The sequence below is a fragment of the Lytechinus variegatus genome, chromosome 7 (genome assembly GCF_018143015.1).
Source record: "Lytechinus variegatus isolate NC3 chromosome 7, Lvar_3.0, whole genome shotgun sequence".
Classification (NCBI taxonomy): domain Eukaryota; kingdom Metazoa; phylum Echinodermata; class Echinoidea; order Temnopleuroida; family Toxopneustidae; genus Lytechinus; species Lytechinus variegatus.
In genome coordinates, this window is record NC_054746.1 from 9,298,525 (window position 1) to 9,311,123 (window position 12,599).

A 12,599-nucleotide genomic window follows, 5' to 3' on the forward strand; every position below is an offset into this window, starting at 1 on the left:
TACATACTGGATAACTAATCAACTACGTAATACCAATAATACATATAATTTGTATAGTGCACTTTCAATCTTAATTAGATAGTCAAGGCACTTCAGAGCAAGTTACAGAAAGAAAAAAAATAGCTGACAAAGACGTTTATATATTCATTTTACAGAATTCATATTACTTATTTATATTTTATTCCTTTTTACTGTCACTTGTGTGTGTACATGTATATAGAAAATGCCATTTATCAATCCAATTGAAATGTATAGAAGAACAGTCACATAAACAGTCAAAATAATGATTTTGGTGTCAAACAGGACATGGAATACTAATATTCATACGCACAGCATGTTTAAAGGGGAAGTTCACCATAATAAAAACTCTTCCATAAGAATTCAAGAAATAATAATAAATATTGGTGAAGATCTGAGGAAAATGCATAAAAGATTATATAAGAAAGTTATTTTATTTTTTTGTTTGACTTGTGATGTCATAAACAAGCAGCTGCCCCATATGTTGTGTAATATAAAATGCATGAACTTAAATTTTTTAATGATTCATGAAGACTAAATTCTTCTTCGTTTCAGGAGAGGATGTGAAATAACTTGTCTGTAGATATACTGAAGGTACAATAAAACAAATTTTTATTTTTCTGAGAAATGACATTTCATTGACTCTTAATTCACGATACAAAGGAAGCTGATGGCATATCATGTCACAAATAAAAAAAAATTAATAATTTTTTAAATCTTTGATGGACTATCCTTAAACCTTTACCAATATTTTTTCTATTTTTACAATAAACTTGTTATCAGGGTAAAAATCCCCTTTAATGTATTACAAACAAAAAATGTTCTACTAATAAAGTACTTTAAAAAAATACTTAAATCTAATTAAGTCCTGCATTAACAAATTATAGTACAGAATTTTGCACATGAAATTTTTTTTTTACAGTTTTATATCTTTAATATTTTCATGTCAAGTCTGATGGTTTTATAGCGATGTTGAACACATTTTTGCAATGGATTCTTGAGTTTTTCAATCTGTCAAAATTATTGGGCAGGTAAAATCGATACGATTGCCGCATCCCCAATATTTTAATGGCCATCGCCCCCTACCCCATGAGTGATTTGACTAATTTAATGATGTTGCAGGTGTAGGCCTACATTTATTTGTAAAGATCATAGCATGCTCCAAATGCTAGGTTTCACTTCAAACATTTTCTCCCTGGCCACCACAGTCCCTTGTTATATTTTTAAGGGGTGTCAATGATATTAAAACTCCATCTCCTGCCATGTTCTAACATACCTTTTACGTTCAGTCTTTAAAAAACACCACAGGAGAGAGTAACAATTAACACCAACCCATTTCCTGATAACTACCTCGCACTACCTCGCCCCTCCCCCCCCCCCAGATCTGTAACACCAATCAGGCCCTGATGCATAATAAAGATTAAAAATTCTCAAGCATTTTGAAAATGTGATTTTTTTTCTCGGTCACTACTCTCCCTCGCACAATATTAGAAATATTTTTATAGGAGGGGGACTAGCTGTTTGGTGTGTATAAGGCTATCCACAATAGGCCATTTTCATTGTACTGAAAAAACCAACGTCATAAATTTTCCGAAGGCCCAATCCCCCCCCAAAAAAAAAACTTTAGTCTACAACCGCGCCTGACCATCTGACAGCTAAGTATAGGTCTTCAGTGAACTTTAAAACTACTTTTTTCCTTTGTCTAATACAAATACCTTTTTGGGGTCTTCTGCCGATCCTGCAATATTCCTGATATCAAATACATGTATGACCTTTATAAGAAAGCATTTTGACAGGAAACAAATAAAACAATCATTCAACAAACACAGAACAAGAGTTCATTGGAACAAATCTATTTGAGACATACCTACTAATATTGAGGGACAATAAATAATAAACACTTTTGCAAGCCCAGCCCTGATTTTCATAAATTACTTCGGGAAGGTCCCTGAAAAAAAGAGGGTTGGATGTGCATATTTTATGGAATTGTTCCGAGGGTATTTACCTACACATTGCTGTACCTCACATCACCTAGGGCCCGTAACACAAAGCTTATCAATTATCGTAGAACATTTTTCTACGATTGATTGCATTGACTACAGTGTACAATCAATCGTAGAAATTAAGCGTACAATTAATCGCTAACCATTGTGCTACGGGACCCTGAATCTGTAAAGGCATCAGTGTTACATTCATTGTACGGAAGGGAAGTGTTGTCTGTCTTTCTGCCACAGTTCTCTGACATTCCTCTCAACCTCATCTCCACTATACCTCTCAATGAAAGACTGAATCACGCCTGCTGCTGATGCTTCATACTCATGGAGGACAACTTCACCATCTAGGAAAGGAGAGAGGGGACAAAAGGGGTCTACTTTCATTATAAAGTCCTCTGGGCCCCGTCTTACAAAGAGTTACGATTGATCCGATCAATTGCAACTATGGACGGCCAGCAACTTCAACATGTATAATTCATGTTTGTTCAAAATATTTTCTGACTATGATATATATTCATGCATTCAATGTCTTCTTGAAAATTCACTGTGCTTCTCTTTGTTTACAAAGGACATTGTGCAAATTTTGTGCAGAAAAAATTATGACACTGATGGATTTCCATAGAGTTACGATAAGTCAGAAAGTCAGAAAGTTCAAAACACTAACTTCGTAAACATCCCGAACACGCGAACTGGTTCATTCACTCGCGAGTCTCGATCGTATGTACATGTATGTAACCAACAACGTGCACATGCAATGATTTCCCTGTGTTGTATGCGGTTTCCGTCCGCTGACAATGCATACAGATTGACGGGCCCATATGCCAACAACGGCAACGGTGCACGGTGTGATCCGCAGCAGTTTCATAGAGTTACATATACTAAAAATTCGAAACTTCGCGAAGGCAAAATACAAGGCCCCGTAACGTATATATTCACAACACACACATTCTGCTCGCATCCATTTACCTAGACTTGTTTTCCAGCCGTTTTGGATAAAATAGCGGAATTTTGACTTAGAAAATACGGAAATGGAACACAGGAAAAAAGCGGAAATTGACATCGGGCTTAAAAATGAAAATAGCGGATTTCCGCTAAATAGCGGAGATTTCACAGGCCTGTGTATGCTATTTTTGTAAAGTCACATGGATTGGAAAGGAAGACCTTTGGGTTATAGTCATTTAGATAATCTTTTTCCTTTCTCAGCATCCATGTGAATATCCTTATCCTAATGTTTGTATACATTGTTTTATATGTTTGATTAAATGCAGAATAAAATGATAACAATAACAATACTAAAATATGAACAAAATTTGTTCCCCCTAAAATGATCATAGACCTTGGTCATATGACCCGAAACTCAGGCAGCATATTCAGTGATACACCATTAAACTTGTGTCCATGTTTCATGAATTAGATCCATTAACTTTCAAAGTTATAACAACGTTTCAAAAACTTTATTTTTGTTAAGATTTTGATGTTGATTCCCCCAACATGATCTACGTTCATTGACCCATAATGACCTTTGACATTGGTCATGTGACCTGAGCCTCAGGCAGGATATTTAGTAATACATATACTTGACTATTAATTAAAACATGTCCAATTTTCATGAACTAGGTCCATATGCTTTCCAAGTTAAAGGGGAATCCAAACCAAATAAACTTATTTTTAGAGGAAAGAGAAAAATCCGCCATCGGAAAAGTGGCGCCTAGAGTCTCACTCCACTACGAATGTGAGACAAAAATAGCAACATACGAATCAGGAATAGCACCGAGAATCAAAGTTAGCCTTGATTTTAAGTGTCACAATTTAATCACATATTAACATAATAAAATATATTCACTTTTACCTGATCCAATGGAAGTATTGCACTGCACAAACATACGTCTTGGTTGCTTGCGATCAAGGACCGTCTGACGCAGTGACAGAAACTGGTCTACAGAATCATCATTAACAGCTGAGTAACCATCAAACATGGCCTTGCCTGAAGTATAATCTCCAGTCGACTTGTAAACCTATAACAAACATTTTGAATGGTTACAAAACTCTTGTATACATGCTTATTAAATAACCAAAGGAATGAAACGTCAAGACAAGGCATAAGCGATTTTGTGTCTCACCCACTTATAAAAATAACCAGAAATATCATGATTTGCGAGGGCACGCAACAGAATTGTATTGAAACTTCATTGTGAAATGTCTGGGATGGAATAACACTAGTCATAAGAGTCTTCAACGTAAACTTCAATGTTGACCTCATAACGAACTTTGACCATACCATGTGACCTCCAATCAATAACATGCAGGTCTCCTAAGTACACCAACAACCCAAGTTTGGGTGAAAAGTGACTTACGGTTGCAAATTTATGTGTCATAAGAGAGTCTTGCACATAAACTTTAACGTTGACCTGAAAATGACCTTTGACCTTACCATGTGACCTGTGACTGCAGCATAACATGCAGTTCCCAAAAGTACATTTACCATCCAAGTTTGGTTGAAAAGCGACTTGTGGGATATTGATGGTAAGTAAGAGCACTTATCTTAGAGATATCCGAACTCAATGAGCATGAAGTGAAAAGAGGATGATGGAGTCTCTTTGCATGATTGACTGGACGTGCCGCTCGGGGGGAGATGAATGTTGCACAATTTGTGAGTTATTGTCTTCAGTGTAGCCATTCATTTGGATGAATAGCAATAGATTAAAGAAATGTATCCCAGTTGTCAATAGTAAATCACCCCTTTAAACACATTATTTTTGTCATGCATGTGTACATAAATATATATGACAGCACCCCCCCCCCCCCCGAGAAAGACACTTGATATTATCATTACATAAGCAGATTTCATTTTCATTCTCATGTAAAGTGAAAGGACCTGAAGGTGTTTAATTGATTGTAAGAATTCTCATGGTTTATCAATACAAAATATATACTATCCACAAAGAGGAAAATCAATTAATCAGACCTGCCAACTTCTGGGAATGAAAAATCGTATTCTGTGATAAAAAAAACTGTACTTTCCCCAAAAAAAGTGTATTTCATAATAAAATGCATGGCGCACTCGCTCATCGTGGTGCTCAAGCTGTATGCAAGCTAAAATGCACACCGCTCTTGCAGATGAAAAAAAGAACATTGAAAACATGTGTATATCTCACCCTGGTTTTAACAAAATGATTGAAAAAAAACAAGTTACCTGAAATTACATTGACCTAATAACCATATTTGTGTAAGTTTTTTTAAATAGAGACATATAGAGAAGATTTTTTATTATAATTTTAAAAAAAAAAAAATTTTTTTTTCAAAAACATATTTTTTAAAGAAAAAACATACTGCCGTATTTTGGTTGCAAAAAATACTAAACATGCCAAAAACGTACTGGTTGGCAGGTCTGAACAAAGATCATTATAAACTACATACCTGCAGTTTCCTGAGGAAATTCCCAATGGCCTCCTTGCCTACTGTCTCTATCTTAGTACGGTCAATTTGAATGATGACATCAGGCTTCCCATCATCCCCTGTTGTCCTGGTGATAGTTACTAAGCCTTGTCCTGCTTCTACTAATACCCTCAAGATAACAAAGCGTGCTTGCATGTGAGCCTGATCAACATATAAACAGAAAGAATAAATCAGCTGTTACAAGTCCCAGCGAGAATCCAGAATCTCACCATGTTGACATATAACTTTTTATAAGTCGAATTGGCAAGATAAGATATCTTGCCATGTTGAAATATAACTTTTTCTAAGTCAACTTGGCAAGATAATATATCTCGCCATGTCGACTCATAAATTGCCTTTATTTTTTATAAGCTGACTTGGCAAGATAAGATATCTCGCCATGTTAACATATAACTTTTTATAAGTCAACTTGGCAAGATAAAATATCTTGCGATGTTAACATACAGCCATGTTGATATTTAACTTTTTAAAAGTCAACTTGGCAGGATGAGATATCTTGTCATGTTGAAATATAAACTTTTATAAGTCAACTTGACAAGATAATATATCTCGCCATGTCAACTCATAAATTGACATAACTTTTTATAAGCTGACTTGGCAAGATAATGTATCTCGCCATGTCCACAAATAAGTTTGTATAAGTCGACTTTCGTAATTTCAAAATCTTAACCTTAGGTTAAGATTTTGATGTTGATTCCTCCAACATGGTCTAAGTTCATTGACCCTAAATGACCATTGACCTTGGTCATGCAACCTGAAACCCAGGTAGGATGTTCAGTAATACCTGATTCACCTTATGTCCAAGTTTCATGAACTAGGTTCATACGCTTTTAAAGTTATGATGACATTTCAAAAACTTAACCTTGGTTGAGGTTTCAATGTCGCAGCGGTCGGAAAAGCGGCACCTACAGTGTACAGTATTGCTCTGGTATGCAGGCAAGACAAGAAACAAAAATAAGGGCATACCACAACATTCAAAAATACTTTCATTAGAGGTACCAAGAATAACAAGTAGAATGCCTCTGGCAGTCTCTTTCTGCATTACACAATTTGATATAGCAGAAGAGCTGACTTTGAAAACAGCTATTGAATAATTATTCACAAAATAAAACATTCATATAATAATAAAATACTATGTTCATTAACCCAAAATGACTTTTTGACCATGATCATGTGACCTAAGATGTGTGCAAAAAAGAATTTCATGAACTAGATCCATAAAATTTCTAAATTATGATTCCAATTCAGAAAATAGCCCTAACAAGGCCAAAGTTCATTAACTTATTGTGACCTTTGATCTTGGTCATGAGATCTGAAACACGCAGAGGATATTCAGGGAAAATGTCCAAGTTTCATGAACTAAATAAAAAAAAATGTAAGTTATGATGACAATTCTACAAATACCCTAAACATCAATGGTGTCGATCCGCAGTAAGTTCTATTCACCTGCGGGTGGGGGGGGGATATTACGTAATAATACAAAGCGCTATCCCCCTAATGAATAAAAAGCGGTTGTGCCAATCATGGCTAAAGTTTGTTGACTCTAAATGCCACCGTAGGAAAAGCGCCTATAGTCTTGCTCTGCTATGCAGGAGAGACAAAAATTATACATTCCTAGAGTTTTTACCATACCGGTATGCATGTTGCAATAATTTAAGAAAGGTTCTGCCCAGCTTCATGAAGTTTATAAGTCAATCAACACATATAATTTTTTTTTTCAAGATAAAAATCTACTATAGCAAAAATAAATTTTATACCCCCATAAAACCAACAAAAGTATTTGCAATATTTGCTTTTAAGAACCTGTACGTACCTGTCTCCATGTTTTAGTTTCTGGTGTATAGAACTCTAGACCGAGGATTCCAGCTCTGACCATGTTAAGCCAGTTAACATAGAGAATATCCTCTGCTGCAGAACCTTCATGTCCAAAGATCCTAAACATAAGATTGAGAATCATCAGCATTATATACAAACTAATATAAACTCGACAAGTTGACAAACAGATTTGGAATATCACTCAATACTTTACAAGAAATGTATTTTAATCGATGATGTGGTTTACAGTACACCATGTGGAGTATTATAGAACAGTGGAAGAAAAAAGAAATGGATAGGGGAGAAAGTGGAAATTTTGAGAGTAATCTTTTTTTAATATGGTCCTGAAAAGGACTGTAAACCAGAAGAGATTGATGAGTTGAAACAGCTTGAGTACAAGGATGGATAAGGAGGTGCTGGCTTGAGTCAGCGAGTAGAGATGATGAGTAGAAGCAGCTGATCATCTCTACTCTAATGCCACAAAACCAATCATCATTGAGTGGCAAAGCTTTCTTCTTATTTGAGACCATAGTAAAGTCCTTAAAGGTATTGTTTAACTTTGTGAGCAGCCGATTTAAAAATTTCTCAAACCAAGGTGAAACATGTATACAAGTACATGTATTAGAACTTATAAACCCTGAAAACAACCATTATTGCGAATGAAAAGCTAAAAGTACAAGGCAAACCCCGATTTTGAAAATAGGCGTCTTATAGATACCTAAATAGTACACATAAGTGTATGGGATGAAATTAAGATGGTGTTTCCGGTCACTTTATATCTCAATTTTTGAAGCACTAAATAATTATTTTCGAACGCAATTTTTTCTAGGCTTCATTTTTGTAACATATCACAGACACAGGTGACAAGTGTGACCTTCTAGCTCAGATTTTTAAAAAGTCAAACCAATGTTAACCAATCACCTTAAAGTTCTGTGAAGTTGTACTTACTTGAGTGCCTCTCTGGAAAGAGAGAGATAAATTCCAACACACTCCGCTCTACATTCTTCATAGGGTGATGCAATCACAGGGAACTTCGAATCCCACACCTCTCCTGGCATGTACCACGATGAGATCTATATTAAGCAATGTTAAATAATAAGGAAGGCTTGTACTGATTCTTTGACTAGTTTGTCAGCTGGAATTATAAGGCTCGTATTCTGAAGTCGGGTTTAACTTAAAGTTGTGGTTTAAGTATGGATTGCCAATTGTTACATAAGTCACTAATGGTAGAGATATCATATTTCAGCTCATTTGGCTCTCAAATCATTCATAACTGTCTAGGAAGTATAAATAGATGATTTTCTTCACCATCGATGAATCAGTAAAGAGCACAGTAAACATAAGTAACATACAACTTAGTAATTACGGCTGCCAAGCTACAGCTGGGGTAATAATATCCAAGCCCTTTGGAAGTGCATAGAGACATTATTCATAATTGTGATATGCGCTATACAAGAACTGTTTATTATTACTATTTTTATTATTTACAACTTAATAAAAATTTTGACAATTTTGGCTTCCCATAATTTTAGCACAGAGTTAGACCATGGTCTAAGTTAAACCTGACTTCAGAAAACGGGCCATTGAGATAACATAATATCTTGAATCAAGTAAGATATATTCACCCTTAATTTGAGCAAATTTTATAAAACTTTGTCCCTCCACGGCATTCTTTTCAGTTTCAGGCAGCAGCACATGGTTAACATAATAAAAATTCCATCTACACGCATGAGTAAAGGAAGTACTGTGTCATTTAATTCTGAGCTTGTCAGCATCGAAGACTCTTATCACTTGATTTTGGGGGTATCACATAGTCACACAAAAACAAACAAAAAAATCATCAGAAGTCATGGGAGGAATGTCGCACAATATCACACACAACCTTTTGGCATGCATAGAAATACGATACTAGTTTTATTTGCTATTACCATTAGTATTCTTTCCCTTTAACAATCAATAGTCATAGCTGATCCTCAAGATTACTGTGATGTTTAACAACCAAACAAGCTAACCAGAAAGGAGCATTTCCATAAAATAATCAACCTTTTTTTATATAGCTTTTGATAAGGGTCAACTATAAATGCTCGTTGGGTCACGCGGCTGAGCAGATATATCCCCCGAACCCACTGTATCATCTATCATTGCGATATATAGAGCTCACATGGAAATTTGACAGACAAATACAATTATCATGGCAACATTGACCCTGTCAACATTTTGCCTCTGGGTACCAAATTCAGCCTGAACCATCCCTTTAAATTGCATGGCCAAAAGTCTAAAGTCATGAAATTTCTCGCGTGGCAAGGTCATTACAAAATCCTATTTTTTGCTTTCTTGCAAAGGTTATAGAGCCCATTCGCAAGGGAAAAGGTATGTTTCACCGGAATAATGCAAATCTTAAAAATTCAATAACTTTGTTACTTGTTTTCCGATTTTGATCAAATTTTCAGCATTTTGCTCTGTGAATTTTACTCTATTTATTGAGATATAAATATTTCCAGCCAGGAGCATCCCTTTAACATAAGTGAACAATAGACCAAGTGATTATTTGACCAAATAGCAACTGGATCAAATATACAGTAGACCAAATTACTTTAGCTATAATGTGTGTTAGACGATCTAAGAATTAGACCATTTGCTAGTAGAGCAAGTAAATTAAAAGCCAAGCTTACCTTCTCACCAGTTTCTGTATGCTTCACACTCTCTCTATCAAAATTGAACTCTCCCTTGCTATCTTGCATAAAGAGCTTCCCACTGCCATGTCCAAGCAACTCATGAAGACCAACCTGGACCTCAAAGGATGGACCCTTCAATTTCTTGTACAATTCCTGCAAAGTCAACAAGAAAGAAGAGATGATCCATTTCACACTCGATTAACAACCCTATAGTTTCTTGTAAAACTACTGCATATACAAGAAAATAGAGATCACCCATTTCACTTGACAAATAATTCTTCAATTTCTGGAACAATGCAAATAAAAGAGCATAGGGATTACTGACACTGGATAAACCATGCAGTTTCTTGGACAATTACCACAGACAAAACACTACCTCCATTTCACACTCAATAAATAACCATTCATCTTGTCCAGTTCCTGCAAATCCAAAATCAAATAATATTTCAGACATAAATGCACAGTACAAAATTATAATCGACAAATTTCACATTCAATAAATAACCATTTAGCCTCTTGTACAATCTGTATTGTAAGACATATCTCACATATTCCATACTTAATCAGTACTTCTACAGGAAGTATAAACAGGAAATTGTAATGTTTACCAATTCCAACTTTGTTTGTAAAGTATTTATTATTCTTCTTCTACCTTAACTTCTGACGCACACACATTTTATGGGTTTCTTATTCACTACATTCATTCTCCTTCGCTCTAAAATATCCACTCCCCTAGCTCAGAGTAAAGTAATGACATACAAAATGTTTTGGTCAATGGCTCAAGGATGACTAACAGCTATAGAGTCTTTACCAACCATTATAAAAAAAGATTCATATCTGAACTCTAGGCAGATAGGTTCCAGTATGAGAGAGAGATTGGTTTCAGATCTGGTTTTTAGAGCTACAGAAGAATACATATGTGACAGATCACAACGAAATGAGAGACATGTCGCAGATAAAATCTGTTTTTAAATTATTATTATTTGTTTGGCGTCACCTGTGCCTGGGAGGCGAAAAGCGAACTGAATCACTATGACCAGCAGGTCTCTCCTCCCGATATAACTGATTGGGGGGAATGCAGGTGGACCACTGCACTGGGGTTTCCCCCCTACTCTTATAAGAATAGTGCAGTGGGTTCTCCATTTAACGTCCTATCCAAGGGACGGAGTATTTTCCATTGTAACATAGCCTGCATCTATGATAATTCTTTTAGGAAACCGTCTCTTGTTAGCGTTCGTCGCTTTTTGTTCGGTCTTCCTTCTCGGGAAAGCTAATTTCGTTTTTCCCCTTTTCCTTTCAGGTCAGCTGCCGGTCTCCGGATACTTATATTTTTTTTCTTAAACTTCTTGTTTAAAAAAAAAAAAAGAAACTTGTTTTCTTTTCTTAAGCTGATCTTCACCTCAAAAAAAAAAAAAATTTGTTTTTGAAAACTTTTTATTAGGTGCTTCTCCCCTTTTTCCTTACAGGATTTTAGCAGAAGCAGTTCTTTGTTGTGTTTTCCTAACGGACAATTAATGTATAGGGGCAGTGTCTCATAGTAATTTCTTAAATTATTACTGTTCCCCTTTTTCTGGGATAGTACTTTTGTATTTATCCTTGTGAGATTTAATCCTTTGTTCTCGAAGCCCGTTTCTTGAGGTCTCTTGACTTCTGGGGTTGGGGTTTGTTACCCCCCTACCCCCCCTTTTTTTTTCTCTGTTCTTTCTTGCTACTAGATTACTCTACGTCAGCATGAGCCTTTCGGATTCGTTCCCAGAAGAGCTCCAGTCGGCCGCTGAATTGGTGTCCAACACCGGGGTTTTGTTCCCCACCAGTGGTAACGTAGATAGTGAGGACAGAGACAGAGCCCTCGTGGGTTCTCAGAGGGGTGGAACCGTGGACGCGCGTCCACGTGCCCCGCTTAACAAGGGTGGAACCGTGGATTTGCGACCACGTGCCCGCAGGGTGATAGCCGAGGCTTCCGCTCCGGAGCCTGAACCTCTTTCGGGGAGCGTCGTACTGGCTAAGAAAACGACGACTCCTCTAGGGCTGCTAGACCCACCGGCTATCGGGTCACCTAAAGACCGGGGGGAGAGCACGGGCCTCTCCACCACCCGGCACAGACTAGGCTCGATGCCGTGTAAGACCCTGCAAGGGAGCATCGGCAAAGGGCTGCCAGCCCCTAGTCGGAAGAGACAGCATAGTCCGACCCTGTCGGACTCCCGATTCCATCTGACGCCGTCAGATTCAGCTGACCTCTCCTCTCGCTCGAACCCACGATCTTTGGTTCGACGGGCAGATGCGTTACTGACTGAGCCTACACCGCTCTCTTAGAAAATCGACAAACTAATAAAATGGTCCAATTTTTGATGAAATTTTTTATATTTCATTTCCTGATTTCTCAATGTTTCATGTTTACTTTTAAAAAGAATAAGTGAAATTGATAACAGGATAGTTGCAACTTTTTCTGAAACTCCACACGCTCGACTTGATTGAATTTCGCTCGATACTATAAGCTCCGCCCGCGCAAGAACCTGAACCCAAATTAATTATTTTTGACCAAATATTTCTCTTCGCTGAGACTGAGTAAAATATAGTCTATACTATATTTATTTTTCTAAGGTTATAAAAAGTGGACTTCAGCTCATTTGATTTCAATGAT

The 12,599-nt window shown here is 36.6% G+C and overlaps 1 protein-coding gene across 1 annotated transcript in view; it reads right to left on the reverse strand.

The window, feature by feature from the left end:
- Positions 1-1,613: 1,613 nt before the first annotated feature.
- The window catches only part of LOC121418386 (dipeptidyl peptidase 3-like), a 30,050-nt gene continuing 19,064 nt past the window's right edge, over positions 1,614-12,599 (reverse strand). The window contains exons 11-16 of the mRNA XM_041612225.1: positions 9,956-10,111; positions 8,232-8,356; positions 7,282-7,402; positions 5,430-5,609; positions 3,862-4,027; positions 1,614-2,356 (exon numbers count right to left, since the gene is read on the reverse strand). Of these exons, the coding sequence (XP_041468159.1) occupies positions 2,211-2,356; positions 3,862-4,027; positions 5,430-5,609; positions 7,282-7,402; positions 8,232-8,356; positions 9,956-10,111 (894 nt within the window). The 3' untranslated portion in view covers positions 1,614-2,210. The remainder of the gene's footprint in view (positions 2,357-3,861; positions 4,028-5,429; positions 5,610-7,281; positions 7,403-8,231; positions 8,357-9,955; positions 10,112-12,599) is intronic.